Source organism: Rousettus aegyptiacus, unplaced genomic scaffold (genome assembly GCF_014176215.1).
Source record: "Rousettus aegyptiacus isolate mRouAeg1 unplaced genomic scaffold, mRouAeg1.p scaffold_m13_p_11, whole genome shotgun sequence".
Taxonomy (NCBI): domain Eukaryota; kingdom Metazoa; phylum Chordata; class Mammalia; order Chiroptera; family Pteropodidae; genus Rousettus; species Rousettus aegyptiacus.
Genome location: NW_023416286.1, coordinates 47,687,128 through 47,702,569, shown reverse-complemented (window position 1 = coordinate 47,702,569; position 15,442 = coordinate 47,687,128). Strand labels below are relative to the sequence as shown.

At 47.7% G+C, this 15,442-nt stretch overlaps 1 protein-coding gene and 1 long non-coding RNA gene across 10 annotated transcripts in view; one reads left to right on the top strand and one right to left on the bottom strand.

Moving 5' to 3' along the window:
* MCF2L (MCF.2 cell line derived transforming sequence like) overlaps positions 1–15,442 on the top strand; it is a 155,810-nt gene that overhangs the window by 118,989 nt on the left and 21,379 nt on the right. For all 9 annotated transcript variants that reach the window (XM_036228796.1, XM_016151913.2, XM_016151912.2 and 6 more), the window contains 8 exons: positions 4,885–5,004; positions 6,959–7,075; positions 7,643–7,792; positions 8,757–8,881; positions 10,322–10,436; positions 13,748–13,867; positions 14,171–14,362; positions 14,860–15,051. In XM_036228796.1, the coding sequence (XP_036084689.1) occupies positions 4,885–5,004; positions 6,959–7,075; positions 7,643–7,792; positions 8,757–8,881; positions 10,322–10,436; positions 13,748–13,867; positions 14,171–14,362; positions 14,860–15,051 (1,131 nt within the window). The remainder of the gene's footprint in view (positions 1–4,884; positions 5,005–6,958; positions 7,076–7,642; positions 7,793–8,756; positions 8,882–10,321; positions 10,437–13,747; positions 13,868–14,170; positions 14,363–14,859; positions 15,052–15,442) is intronic.
* On the bottom strand, positions 5,483–8,787 carry LOC118609374. The gene is made up of 3 exons (XR_004953370.1): positions 8,696–8,787; positions 8,460–8,552; positions 5,483–5,557 (listed from the first exon to the last, which is right to left on the bottom strand). It is a non-coding gene; the product is annotated as an uncharacterized LOC118609374 (long non-coding RNA).

Sequence of the window (15,442 nt, the reverse complement as noted above, 5' to 3'; positions counted from 1 at the left end):
AAGCCGGTGGTGGAGGCTCTGTTTCTCTCCAAATGTGTCTGGGCACCCAGTGAGGCTCAGCACTTACATAACACCATGTAAGTCAGGGCTATTTTTAGCCACCATGTGTGCTGTCTTGTGAGCTGAGCGTCCCTTAATTTGGGGTGTTCTTTTTTCTTTTTTGGATGCCTTCAGCTTGGCTGGGAATAGAAAAATAAGACATTGAGGGAGCCAAAGTCCAATGTTTCTAAAATCAGACTTGCTGTGCCACCATCATGAACAGAGCCTCCATCAGCTCCTTCGAGGCCCTGGGGGAGTTGTGTGTGCTTGCCCGTCACAGATCACGGTCTCAACTGGTGGACACAGAGAAACAAGACCCAAAGCTGAGGCTTCAAATGTTGCTCTTCGTCCAAGAGTTGGTTTGAGTTTGGACTGCTCTGGGATGGATGTATCTTCTGTAAATATTTAAGTATACTCTTCTAGGATTCCACTTTGAATTTTACTCCACTTCTGCTATATATGTATGAGTGTGTGTATGTGTATTAGCATTTGGGGATTTTGTAGTCGAGTGTACAGATTTAAGTTTAGAGCTAGCCTAATTCAAGCTAAGTCTATATCCTAGAGCATGCTGCCGAAGAAAACGGAGGTCCACGTCTTTTTGCATGGGGCAGAACTCTGGTTTTTGCATGTAAAGCCAGTGTTGTCTGTGTGTGCAAAAAAGCTATGAAATGAAGTATCTGAAGGACCCAGAATTTTTAGATCATCCAGTAAATACACCATATGTGCCAAAATAATATTGCACTAAACAATGCTAGTGAATTCTTATTGTGTGCCAATTACTAGAGGTCTAAGCTCAGGGTGGTGAGAACCCAGTGGAGGTGAAGAAATGAGCAGTGTGAGCACCAGGAGGGCTTCTTGGCAGAGGTGATATCAACAAAAGTCAGAAGGGAAGACGTTGTCCCAGCAGAGGGGGTAATGAGCATGTCCCTCGGAACACATAATGAAGGTGGGAGGCCAGTGAGCATGAATCTTGCCAAGGGGCCTAAGGGGTGCGGGGCATGGAGTGCAGGTTATCGAGGTTGCAGAGGGGTTATGGCACCGCCCTCACGGAAGACCCCGGAGCCGGAGCCGGGGTGGGTAATGCATGGCCGTGGCTCCCTGGGAGGCCCAGCTCTGACTCTGGGATAGCTGGGCTTTCTCAGAACAGGTCTGCTTTGCACAAGGAGTTAGGCACCTGAGCCCTCTTTGGTGGAAGGGCATGGGGGCCAGTACCTGTGAGCACCTCCTAAGTCCTGGCTCTGTTGGGGAAGCTTTCACACGCAGTTTCACTCAGACTCGCCCTGTGCTTGTCATCCCTGCGCTACAGGTAGGGAAACTGGGATGAGGTCACTTACCGATGGGATAGGATGCCTGGGGGTCCGTCGCCAAGGCTGAGCTCTCTCCCCACACCAGGGGTCCAGGCACACCAGCCTATGGGCAGTGCTTGGTCCACACAGAGTGTTCTAGAAGGAAGAGCAGGCAATGCAAGTTTTGTAATGTTGAGCGTATTCAGTTTAAGGATTGTCCTTTATTCAAAGATTATGCCCTTTCTACTTATTTTTTATTAAAATATCTTCTCCTTAATGATTCTGTGATAGTCTTAACAATACTCACCAAGAGGATGGTCTCAGATGCTCTGTCCTTAGAGCTCCGTCCAACCCTCCACAGGAACAGCCCTGGAAGCAGGAGGCCTCTGCTCGCCGGCAGCGTCTCTGAAACTCTGGAGTTTTTCGTCTCTTAACACTAAGACACAACCTTTCAAATTTGTATTTGTTACACAAACTTGTGTTTGTTTTCCTGCTACTAGGAGGTGAATGTCATTGGTGGGACTTCAGCTGCTCCATTTGAAATCAGGCTGGATAAGTGTAGCATTGAGCAGAACTTGAGGAGGTTACTGGAACTTCGGGAGGGTTTCAAACAGCATTCTCCAAAGCACCAGGGTTCCACAGTTTCTAATGTGTTCCATTGATTTTAACTGTGCTGCATTGCTTCTTCATTTTGTAAGTCTCTAAGAATATTAATTCAGAAGCTGTTTAACTCTTTTTCTATCTCCAAATTATATTTGTATGGTTATCACAGTGTTCCTAAGTCAATCAGTGTCAGCCCCAGAAAATAAACAATATTGCTTTCTCATTACATGGAAACCTATGACAATCATTTTATGATTACTTGATTATGAGTTACAAAAAGATGTTATTTTACACCCTTTGTTCCAAATCCTCCATCTAGTTAACTCTATTTTCAAAGTAAAGTTTTTATTTTGGAATCGTCTTCAGCTTTTAATATGTATAGTTGGCTCCAACCCAGAGAAAAATTAATTTACTTTTGTTTATATTCACAATACAAGTTTGCGTATATCATTCACCCCTTCTCACTTGGCTAGGATCTTACTCTCTTGAATATAAAGGTTCAATAACTTAAAGAAAAGGAAACACTAAAGTAGAGCAGAGGAGGAGGATGAGCTGTTTTCCACACTGACAGCCGCCTCCAGCCACAGGCTTGGCGAGGCTGGTGCCTCTCCTGTCAGGATGGCGCAGGTGGGTCCCACCGCCGGTGGATTTTCTTGCTACCTGTGCTGAGTTAATCTAAGTGAAATTGCTGAAGAAGGACAAGGGCACAGTTTTATCACATAAGTTCAAACTCTTGTCCTCACAGGGCACATCTGCCATGAAGTGTGAATTAGGGTGATAAAAACAATATTGCAGTTTAGAAAAGCATGACTCACTGTTGCCTCCAGGAGGAGACTTTTGTGTGTGTGAGGTTTTCCTTAAATAGTGGTGGCCAGTTTCACAAATGGTGGTGACAGGTTTGCACAGTCCTCTTGTTGCTAAGTGGCCCAGAATCTATCCTGGGGCTCCGACGCTCAGCTGGTCCTCTGAGTTTTCCTTTCCATTGGAAGGAGTTGCACTTGCTGAGCTGTTGGCCTGGGTCAGCGGGACAAAGGCAAGGTCATTGCTTGCCGGGGTGCTTTTTCACACTTCCCCCCGGGCTGGTGTTGAGCAATCAGATCTCCCCCACTGCGCTATGTGCTCCCCACAGGATGTGTCCAAGCACAGAGCGTGATGGTGGGACACAGGCGCAGGGCTGAATGACACCCCATGTGCCTCAAAATAACCCCGCCCAGTCCCAGATGTAGGTCCAGCGGGTGAACGTGGGCGACTGTGGAGACCATGGCCAAGCAGATGGCACACAGTGATAGCTCTCAGCTCCCCTTCCTGACCACACAGCCACAGACACTTAGTAAGCACCTGCTGAAGTGCCGCCCTCTAGGGCTGTGACATTGGCTCACAGACAAGTTGGAGGACTGGTTGGGAGGGAATGGCTAGCGGGCTGCACGCAGGAGATGTGTGCCTGTCTCACTGAAGTCTCAGCCCCACCCTCAAGATTCCTAGGGGACAATGGAAGTACTCGGTGGGCATCAGGGACCTTCAGGTGGAAGTTCGGGGAGCGGCCAGGCCACCGACACAGTGTGGGTAGCAGTTTTGCACCTTGATGATGTATCCCAGAAATAGCCACAGATGTGGTGGGTTCTGGTGTGCAGATGGGCCACCAGACAATGAAGGGTTCTCCAGTTCCATGCCCTTGGGGGCTCACTTCTGCCAGTCTTACCGAGACCAGCATGGATATTAGAGTATGACTCAGGAATGACCTTTTCACCAAGATATTGGGGTGAGTTGGTTTTCCTCCTCTATTCCTTACTGCCGTATCCATTTCAGGCCTTGGGACTGTGCCGTTCTTTTCTACATATTCTATTTTAATGCATTTAGCCTATCTGGAAATCAGACTTATTTGCTTCAAAATTTCTTGTTTTCATATAGGGGTCTCCCTGGATTTCAGCATCTGGAAATAATCTGGCATCTAGAATAGCCTCTTACCATATATCTGTCATCGCCACATTTTTTTAACGCTTTGTGCAAGCACTATACTAAATGCTCCATGTGTATTAGGTCATTTGACCCGCAAGAGTATGTAGTTAGGAAGGCACCTTGTTATCCTTCTTTCACAGATGGGGAAACTAAGGCACAGGGAGGTTAAGTAACTTGCCCAAGGTCACATACCTTGTAAGCAAAGCTAGTATCCAAACATATTCATATAATTGTATCTTAGGGTGTGTGTGTGCATGCTAAAGTGTAAGTTTATTTTTATCTTTCTTTTACGTAATACATATATGTGTCTAGATGGGTTTGTTTCTGTTTGACAAGTGTCTTAGTTCTTTGGGACCGTTATAACAATGTTCCTAGTTTGGATGGTTTAAGCAACAGAAATGTATTGCCTCACAGTCGGAGGCCAGAATTCCAAGATCAAGGCATTGGCAGGACTGGTTCCCTTTGAGGTACTGAGGGAGAATCTGGACCGTGCCCTCCCCCAGCCTCTGGTGATTTGCTGGTAATCTTTGGTGATCCTTGGCTTGTAGACGTATCACCTGATCTCTGCCTTCATCTTCACATGGCATTTGTGTTGGGTTAGGGGCCCACCCTAATGACCTATTTTAGGTTAATTGCCTCTGTAAAGACCCTCTCACCAGGGATTTGGAGTTCAACATATGAACTTTAAGGGGCACATTTCAGTATGTAACAAGTATAGTAAGCTTTTGACTTTTAAGTGTATAAGCAGCATAACATAGTTATGTACCAACCAATGTGACTTTTTTCCTTTTCTTTTAAGAAATGGCGCTGCCTCTAACAGAGTCCAGTGTCTGTAACCATTTTTATCTGAGTATGACATTGACATGTTGAAAACGTCTAGACCAGTAAGCCGAGTGTTCGCCGTCTGGACTGTGCAGTCAGCTGCAGGTGTGCGGGGACCCCGAGCATGGCAGCTGTAGCTGTCCACAGACAATGCCACAGCCCTTCTGTTCTCTTGCAGGCATCCTTTCCAGCAAACCTCCAGCTCGTCCTTGTTCTGCGCCCAACAGGATTTTTCCAAAGGACTCTCTCTGACATTGCTTTCAAATTCAATAGAGATGACTTTAAGATGAAGGTACCGGTAAGTATACCGCTTTAGCTCCATGGACAGAACTGAACTTAATTGCATTCTTGGCCCATTTATGATAATCAAAATTCTCAAGATGCTAACCTCAGGGCTGTGGGCATCAAGAAAGCAAACAACTCAGTTGGAAATCGTACTTCCTCTTAGTTACCAGGAGCAGTGTGACCCATCTTTCCCACCTGCCACTCCCCACCCCCGAGCTGACTATGCAAAGCATGGCTTTGGATGGACCACCGTAGAGTACAGGTGTGTCATCAGAGCCACAGATCTAGAACATTCTTACAGCACGTCAAGCTGAAGAACAAGAAAGCCCAATGGGCTGGGTGCCATTGCTTGCCTCCTAGTGAGGAATGGCAGGGCTCTGCCAGTGCCTGGGGGCGACAGAGGGGCTGGGGAAGTGGGTGCACGCATCGCCCGGCCTGCCGAGAAGACCCCAAGGTGTCGCCGGGGGTGGGTGGTCTTCATTCCTGCATGGCGATGCCTACTTCATCTCCTCGCTCCAGCCCAACACAGGGCAGCTTCTGGAAAGGGGCACTCCCTGGCATCGGTCCTGCAAAACGGCAGTGTTAGGCTGAATTTGTGAGCTGCCAACAACGGTTTCACAAAAATTATCGCCGGCATCCCAATTCACTGATCCACTTTAGATCATTCTTTAGAATTACAGAAAGCGCCATCTGTATGCTGTTGTTTAAAATGTATCCATGTCAATGCTTTGGCGCTGTGTGCTGAACTTGGCGCTGGGTAGAAAATGTTAAGAAAAATGGTGAGTCTTTGCACTTTTTCTGTTGTGTTTATATATATGTGAAGCATGGACAAGACATTAATGGAAATACAGAAATCATTAAGGAAGTCGACTTAAACCCTTAGATTGCCCAATCCATCAGTCTTTGGTCAGGCTGATCACGATCAGGGTCATTTGGCAACATATGAATAGTTTTATTAGAGGAGTAGAGAGAGAATGGAGTCATCTCTGCTGAGAAGTGTTTTCTACTTTAAATTGACCTCTTACCCTATTTTTTAAAGGAAGATTATACTTCGATCAGGGATATAAATGTCTGCACTGTGGACAGTATGGTTCGGATTGTTCTCTGTGGCGGGGCTGTCCTGTTCATGGGGGGATTTTAGCAGCACCCCTACCTTGCACCCACCACATGCCAGCACCACCCTCCCAACATCCTGACAATCAAAAATGTCTTCAGATAATGTCAAATGTCTTCTGGGGGGCAGAATAGCTTTAAACTAATGCAGTATTTAATAATACATGAGGCGGTTTCTAATAACATTAGGGCTAAACCTCTCATGACTTGTTTCGTAGTATCTGTGTGACGACTTACAAAGCAAAGGCTATATTTTTATCCAGAACTCAGGGACAGAATAACCTCAGAAAAAGCAAAAAAATATATATATATTTAACAAAATAAAAACTTGCCCTGTGTGGAAGTTCTTGGTTAGTCACTGCGACCACATGCTCACCCTTAAAGGCCGCTGTGCACGTAAAGGGTACATCTGACCCTGACCAGCACCTGCCAAGACCTCACGGCGTTTCATCAGGAATAGGCACAAATTGCCTTCTTTCAAGTCAGAGCACTGTTCAATTACCCTGCAGAGCGCCCCTGGCCAGAGGAGACTCTAAACGCCTGTCAGATGCCCAGTGTCCATTGCGTGCCCAGCTCTGTCAAGGGTTCTGCATGTCTTTGATCACTGTCATCTGATGAGATCAGTCATCACATACCCATTTCAGAAATGAGGAAGCTGAGGCACAGAGAGAGTGAGTGACTTACCTAGTCAACCAGCCAGTAAGTGGTAGAGCTGGGATTTAAACCCAGGTCCAAAGCCAGTGACTTCTGTCCACGCTGTCACCCTAGCAACCAGTGGGAGAGCATTTCCTCCCTCCATTCCAGAATGCATTCTGGGCATTCTGTTTATGGGGTCGGTTTTCCTTCTCCTCTAGGTCATAATGCTGAGCTCAGTACCAGAATTACACGGTTACATCGACAAGTCCCAGCTGACCGAGGACCTGGGTGGGACCCTGGATTACTGCCACAACAGGTGGTTGTGTCACCGCACGGTGAGTCTTTCCAGGGCTCTCTGGTGGGTGCTGGGTGCTGCGCTCTGGTGGGTGCCAGTTTTGGGCTGTGGTTCTCGAGAATACCTAGCTAATCCACCAGAACTGCTTTTGTGTTTCGAAACTGCCTTTCCAAAGACATGCTCACATTAACTCAAGTATTCTCCCCAAGAATGAGGAGATGGTCTCAGTGGACCTTAGTCATTCCAAAGAAATAACATGAGTAATATGTTCGGGAGTGGCTTTTTCTGGGCTCAGAGACAGAAAAGAGGGAAAGAAAAACCCCATATTGTAGTTTGCAGCACTCACACCTCTCTTAACGGAGAGAGAGAGATCTCGAGCATAGAATGACTCTAGGTGATGAAAGCATATGTAAAGAGTGCCTGGTATGTTTCTGAAGAAGGCCTGAGGCTAAGAAACCAGTGGGAAGGTATCGACTGTACGTAGATGGGCTTGCTGTGGCCCTGTCCCCTCTGAAGGTGCCCCGTCTGGTCCTTGGTGGTGCTTCTCAGGCAGCAGGAGGGTACGGTACGTGCAAAGCTTTGTGATGCTGTTCTCCCTCTTCCCAAGGCGATCGAACATTTCGCCCTCATGGTTAAGGAGACAGCTCAGATGCTGCAGTCCTTCGGGACCGAGCTGGCCGAAACGGAACTGCCCAATGACGTCCAGTCAACGAGCTCGGTGCTCTGTGCACACACGGAGAAGAAGGTCAAGGCGAAGGTACGTGCAGCTTCTGTGGGGCGGTGGGGAGTGGGGAGGATTCCAGTGGGGGAGAAGGAGCTGCTGTCAGCATTAGGTAAAACAGAGCTGAAGAGGTTTCAAAGATGCCTTTTGATGCTTATGAGCTGGGTAACCTCTGTGATGAGATCTAAAACGCGCTCCTTCTTAAAAGCGGTGTGAAGGAATGTTGTAAACACAGACACCTCGCGGCTGGCTTGAGTAACTTGTGGGAGCTGGCTAGAGGAAAGCATCGCAGGCACCTCTCTCTGAACGAGCTCCCAGCTTTTGAACTGCAGGGCCCTCTACCCAGGTGTTTCTGTTGCATATTAGTGAATCAAGGCAGGATTTCTAGCCCAGGGTCCCACAGACAGCAGGCGGAGAAGTGGTGGGCTGACTCGGAGAGGCTAAAATTCATAAAGTAGTCACTGTATTCGCATCTTACCATCGCTTCCTAGATAAATATGTTCTGAGAGAGGTGCGCTCCCTGAGTCCGTCACACCCCTGGCCCAACCTGCACATCGTAGGCTTTGAATCAGTGATGGCCAATGATCTGTCGGTGGTCCTCAGTGGGGCTGCCCACACGCCTCGCCCCTTTTTGCTCTTGGCAGCAAGGACAGCTGCCACCGAAGCAGGCACGGAGAGGTCTGGTGTCCTGTTACTCTCTTACCTTATCCTGCTGCCCCTGAGTGACCGGTAACCCTAGCTCCGTCCTGGTCGCAGTGAAAGGAGTGTTCCCAACACCTGCCTTCCTTCCCCAGTCCTAAGTGGAATGCAAGTGCAAGCGGTCAGCACAGAGGGTCTATGAAAATTTCACTGGCTGGTGCTGTGCCCACCTCCCTCATCATCACCTTCGCACTCCCCACGCGGAGGGGATGCCACACAAAGCCCACCACTCTCTCCTACCTGGACAGAGTCTCAGGCTGCAGGTGGGCCTGGAGTGAGAGGTGCTGTGGTCTTCCCGCAGGAGAACATGAGGTCGGCATTGAACGAGGGACAGAGCATCCTGGAGAGCATCAGAGAGCCTCTAGTCAAGAGCCCGGAGCAGAGCCTGAACCAGGACCAGCTGGACAATCAGACCACTGTGCAGAGGTGAGGGCCTCGGGCCACGGAGGCATTTCAGGTGCACAGCCTCGGCGGGAACAAGACGCAGTAGGCCGAGAACAGAGGGGCAGATGGACGGGTGCAGGAGGCCCCACCCCATTGCCTCTCTGAGCCTCCATTTCCTCATTCTAAAGGGAAGCAAGGGGAACTCAGGGTCCTGCTACTGAAATGCTTTTCTTCTAATTCCCAAAGAAAGCCGCTTTTCTGGGGAGGAAGATTTCTTAGATAAACGCTCTTTATCGCAAGCGTGGAGGGGGCATTTAAGGGAGAACAGTGGTGACCGGAGCTGTCAGGCCTGTGGAGCTTCTGCACGGAAGTGCTTTCCTGTCCCCTTCCACACCCGGTCTCCGAGCCCCGCTTGTGTACTGGCAGGGAAGCAGCCTGAGGCCTCTCTCAGCTCCAGCCGCATTTTTAGAAGCGTGTCTTTTCTCTTTCACTGGAAAGGGGATAGTTTGTACTTTTCTCTCTTGGTTTCCAGCTGTGTAACACAACACAGGGTAAAGTGCCCACATGGTTAGCTCACATCTTGTGGCGCCCTGCAATGTCAACGCACCACACACCTCCTCCATTCTGTGCTTTCTGCCCTGAAGGCCAGGTCACCTGGAAGCCCTATTTCTCTGTTCAGGGGCAGGTCGGGGACAGGTGCGGAACAGCTGGACGGCCTGCCCAGCTGCTCCCATCTCACCACAGGCAGACCCAGGCCTGGGCCCTGGCAGATTTTTTCAGCTCTCACCGTGTTGCCCCTCACACACGGAGCAGGTGTTCTGAGCCAGGGAGGGGGGGAGGCGGGCCAGGGGCACAGTGGGGGCCTGTGTAGATGCCATGTCATGAACAGAGGAGTTTGGAGCACACTGTCAACTCCCCACAGACTCAATTTCCTCCTCTGTGCAATGGGGCTAGTCTGAGCATACTGACAGTGTGGGTGTGGGGTCAAATCAGTTCACACTTGTCCGGCACAGTGTCTGACGCATAGGGGTTCTCAGATTCGGGACCCATAATAGTGAATGGTGGCCAGCAGCGAGTGCATTGTGGCAGCTTGCTGGTTCCTTTGCCCCTGCCTCGAAGTTATAAATAATAAGCTCAAACCTTTACCATCTTGGCCTTTTAAAAATTACCAAACTCAACTCATTCAGCCACCCTCCCCAGGAGACTATGTCAGTGTGTCCCAGCATGGAGGGTCAGGGACCCCGAGGGGAACCAGACCACAGCTACGCTTCCGATATGCCTCTCCCTCTTGCATATTAGGCCCTAAAGAAATGCCTACCTGTGAATCCTGTGCTTCCGTGCCTGAGATAAGAGGAGTCAAGGGTCCCGGGAAGGCCGCGTGGAGCCTGAGCCCCCGCCCTGCTTCACGTTGCAGGGGGCGTCCTTCCCAAGGCCCCACATGCCACTCCCACACACGGCACAGGAGCCTCTCCTTTTTCCTAGGCTCTTGGCCCAGCTGAATGAAACCGAGGCTGCCTTCGATGAGTTTTGGGCAAAGCATCAGCAAAAACTTGAACAGTGTCTGCAGCTCCGGCATTTTGAGCAGGATTTCCGAGAGGTGAGTCACCCAGAGCGTTCAGAAAACCTATAGTTGGACACCTGGTGTTCTGGCTGCAGGAAGCCAGTAGATGGCATGAATCACCCTGATGTCGAGAGCTGAGTTATTCAGTTGGCTGTGGCTCAATGCAGAATAATCTCTACTAGCCGCATGGAGCCACAAAATAGAATTGGACTAAACCTTGCATGTGATTGATGAGTAAATAAATCATTATATATAAAAGGACATATAAAATCTGTTCATTGGCATGTACTTCCTTCTCCTTCTGCATTATTCGTCAATTAGTCAAGGGGCCGGCATTCTCCCTTTAGGGTCATTTGAATATTCTTTCCTCCAGCATCTACCTGCCGTGTGCCCGGCATGGGCTCTGAGTATACAAAAATAAAAGATACACTCCCGCCTTAGATTCGGTATGGCAGGGCTATAGCAGACAGGATGCACGGTCATTGTGTTGGATCATTACAGAAAAGGCCAACTCATCAGAAGCCTGTTAATCATTTATTTACACAAAATACATATGCTGAGACTTGCCTGTGGTCTCGTCCTGGTGCTGGGCAACATAGACCCCAGGGCAACATTTTTCCTGTCCTCAGGACACCTCTGATCAAGAAGGGGGACTCATAAGCACACAGGAAACAAGTGACCATATTGAGTTCAATGATAAAGCAGTTATAAGGCCGTGTCTGAGTGCCAGGCAAAGAGGACCAGTGAACAGTTCTCTGGGGGACCATCCCCCAGCTCTAGTCCTCCCCAAAGAGTAGTGGATATCACCTTTTGGAAGAGGCGGGGTCTGGTTCAGCAGCCTTCACTGAGTGCTGTTAAGATGGGGCACGCGCTCCAGCTCGGGGGAGCAAGGCGAAGCAGTCTCCCTGACTCAGACAGAGAAGGAGCTCCAGCCAGCCAGTGTGGCCAGCGCTCCATGGGAGCACCTGGAAAAGATGGTCGCTTATTACTTATATCTGTGGGGACTGAGGAAGGCTTTTCAGACAGTCAGACTTTTTATTGGGGGATAATTGTAGATTCAAGTGTAGTTGTAAAAGATAATTCAGAGTGATCCCATGTATTCTTCACCCAGTTTCTCCCAGTGGCAAAATCTTCCCGAACTAAAGCGCAGGGTCCCAGCCAGGATACTGACCCTGACACAGTCAACACGCAGAACACTCTGCCCCCACAAGGATCTCCTGTGCTTCCCTTTTACAGACATACCCAGCTCCATCCCACCCCCGCCTCCTGAGACCCTGGCAACCACTGGTCTGTTCTCTATTTCCGTAATGTTGTCATTTCAAGGATATTCAATCAAAGGAATTATACAGTACATAACTTTTTGGGTTTGGCTCTTTTCACTCAGCTTAATTCTCTGGAGATTCATGCAGGTTATGTGTATCGGCAGTTTGTTTCGCTTTATTGCTAAGTGGTTGGTATTCTACAGTATGGTCACACCACAGTTGAACCATTCACCCACTAAAGGGCATCTGGGCTATTCTCAGATTTTTGCTATTATGAACAAAGCTGTTATAAACATTTAGGTACAGATTTTTGCGTGAACATAAGTTGTCATGCCTCTGAGATAAACGCTCAGAGGTGCAATTGCTGGGTCATATGGTAGTTGCATGTTTAGCTTTTTAAGAAAATGCCAAACTGTTTCCAGATGGCTGTATCATTTTACATCCCCTTCAGCAGGGTATGAGTGATCCAGTCTCCCCACATCCACACCAGCCTTTGGCGTGGTATTTTTTATTTCACACATGTATTCTGACAGGTGTGTAGTAATATCTCATTATGGTGCTATTTCGTATTTTCCTAATGGCTGATGACCCTGAATGTCTTTCCATGAGCTTGTTTGTTACCAGTGCGTCCTTTTCAGTGCAATGTCTCTATTTTTATTTCCCCTTTTATAGCTGAATTGTTTCTGTTTTTGGTTTGACTCATGTGTTTTAAGAGTTCTTTATATACTTTAGATGCTAGCCCTTTGTCAGATACGTGGTTTGAAAATATTTTCTTCCAGTCCATCATTTGCCTTTGTATCCTTTTAGTAGGCTTTTCCACAGAGCAAAGGTTTTAATTTTGATGGAGTCCAATTTATCCTTTGAAGGATTATACTTTTTGTATCAGTCCTAACTCCTAGATCCCAAATATATTTCCGTAAGCTTTTTTCCTAAAAGATTATAGTTTTACATTACCTGATCCATTTTAAGTTACTTTTTGTATAAAGTATGAGAATTAGGTCAAGGTTCATTTTTTAAATCTCTGGATGTCTAATTGCTCCCGCAGCTTTTGTTGAAAAGACCATGTTTCCTCCATTGGATTGCTTTTCCACTTTTGTCAAAAATCAGTTGGACACAAATTTAGGGGTTTGTTTCTGGATCTGCATTCTGTTCCTCTGTCAACACCACATAGTCTTGATTACTGTAACCATATAATAAGTATAGAAATCAGGTGGATGAATTCCTCCCACTTTATTCTCTCGTTTTAAAAAATTATTTCGTCTATTCTAGTTCCTTTGTTTTTCCAAGTAAATTTGAAATAATTTTGCTTGTACCTACAAAAAAAATTGTTTTTATAGGAATTGTGTTAAACCTATTTGGGGGAGAATCAACATCTTTACTATGTTGAATCTTTTCATCAGCAAACACAATATGTCTCACCATTTAGAGTTTCTTTTTATCGATGTTGTGTGCCTTTCAGCATACCCATTCAGTACATGTTTTGTTTGATTTACTTACATATTTCATTTTTTAAGCAATTATAAATAGTATTATATTTTCGGTTCTGGTGTCTGTTTATTCATTGCTATATATAAAAATACAATCGATTTTTGTATATTTATCTGGTGTCTTGAAACCATCCTGAGAGAAGTTATTCTAGGAATTGTTTTGTAGTCTTTGGGGTTTTCTACATAGATGAGCAGGTCATATGCAAACAGGGACAGCTCAATTTTTTTCTTTTTTCCATCTATATGCCTTATGGTTATTTATATTTTTAATTTTTTTTTTTTTTTTACCTTATTGCACTAGCTGTTTGCACTACTTGAAAACATAATTATAAGAGTGGACATTCATGCCTTGTTGCCAGTCTTAGGGGAAAAGCATTGTTTTCACTAATGTTTGTGTGTATAATATTGCCTGTAGGATTTTTGTAGATGCTCTTTATCAAATTGAGGAAGTTTCCTCCAGTCCTGTTCTTCTGGGTGGCCATCTGGGTTTACCTCTTCCCTTCATTCTCAGTTTTGGTCATGTCTCCACATCCTTTCCGTTCAGCTGTGGCTTTTCTGACACAGGCCTGGACCTCTTGTCCCCTCTCCTCTGTTTCAGGTTAAATCTACCTTGGATGTGTTGGCCCAAAAGATATTGACCTTCACGGATGTGGGCAACAGCCTGGCACATGTGGAACACCTCCTGAAGGACCTTACCAGCTTTGAGGAGAAGTCCAGTGTGAGGACCAGCTCGTGGACTGGTGTGGGCGGGAGATAGCCTGGTGAAGTGGTACTTCAAAATTGCTTAGAAAGACACAAAAGTTGGGCTTTCCTGCCATCTGTTGGAAGCCCCCAGTCCCAAATGATGTCAACAGATGGAGGGATGGCTGCCTGGCCCACCCTCGACTGACCCCCACTTCCACACCCTAGTCCTACACTCACCCTCACTCCCACATCCACAGACCCCTCGAAGAAAATAGTGCCATGCTTGCTTGTAATGAACATAAGCTGAGCTGCATTTCCGGGGTGGCTCTCTCTGCAGGTGCCCATGGAGCGGGCCCGTGCCCTATCCCTGGAGGGCGAGCAGCTCATCAACAACAAGCACTACGCCGTGGACTCCATCCGCCCCAAGTGCCACGAGCTCCAGCACCTCTGCGACCAGTTTGCAGCGGAGGTCGGGCAGAGGAGGGGGCTACTCAACAAGTCGCTGGAGCTGCACAGCCTCCTAGAGGCGGTAGGACCCCCAACCCCGCGCCCCTGATAGGCAAACCCTCTTCTCAGACCCACATGGCCAGCTCCCCCCGAGAGGGGTGTACCACAGTCATTGAGTGGAACTGGCCTACGCCCTCCTGTCTGGACGACCTTCTTGTAGCCTAGATGGTCATGTCCTGACACAGTTGTCTATCTTCTAGAATTCACTTGCAACGACTAACGATTTCTGTAAAAGACCCAGAAACTTACCATGTAGCTAACTCACTGCACTTTGCCTCTCTCCGTATGTGAATGAGTCCAGTCCTGGGCAATCTGCTTGGCTTTGTACAGCACTGAGTTCACTGCAGGGCAGTCCGTCGGACGTAACGGCAGAACTAGGACAATGCAGTGCTGCAGATATTCCTAGAAGTGTAGTGGTCAGCAGACCGTGTGCGAGACAGCTAACAGGCCCCAGAAAAGAGCCAAGACACAGCTTCTAACAGTGCCATTCTCTCCCTCTGCAATGCTTTATGTGTCCAGTCCATGAAATGGTGCGATGAGGGGATTTACCTGCTGGCCTCGCAGCCTGTGGACAAGTGCCAGTCCCAGGACGGTGCTGAGGCAGCCCTCCAAGAAATTGAGAAGTTTTTGGAGACCGGTGCAGAAAATAAGATCCAGGAGCTCAATAAAATTTACCAGGACTACGAACCCATCCTCACCCAAGACCTGATGGTATGCCAACTCGGGCTTTTATTTTCACCTGTAGCTCACCTGAATGGTGGGGAGTTACTCCAGTGATATTCGAAAGAATCATTTAATGAATTCTTAGAGGATACAAGGAATTTGAGAGGGATGTCGAGTTCAGGGGTCATCTGGCTCAACTTTCCTTACAATACAGAAATTATTTTCACTCCTCTCTTAAAAGATGGTATTCCTACCACTGGCAGGATCCCTCCCAGTGAGGGATATGTTCTTGACGAAGTAGCCATTTCCATGGTCCCTGCTTCCTGCATGCTTCTCTTAATATGATGCTGAAATAGGACTCCTCCTCACTCTCAGCCAGCTGTCCCTGGCCTGTCCCCTGAGGCAACCCACAAGGGTACTGCTCCTTCCATAGGTGGCC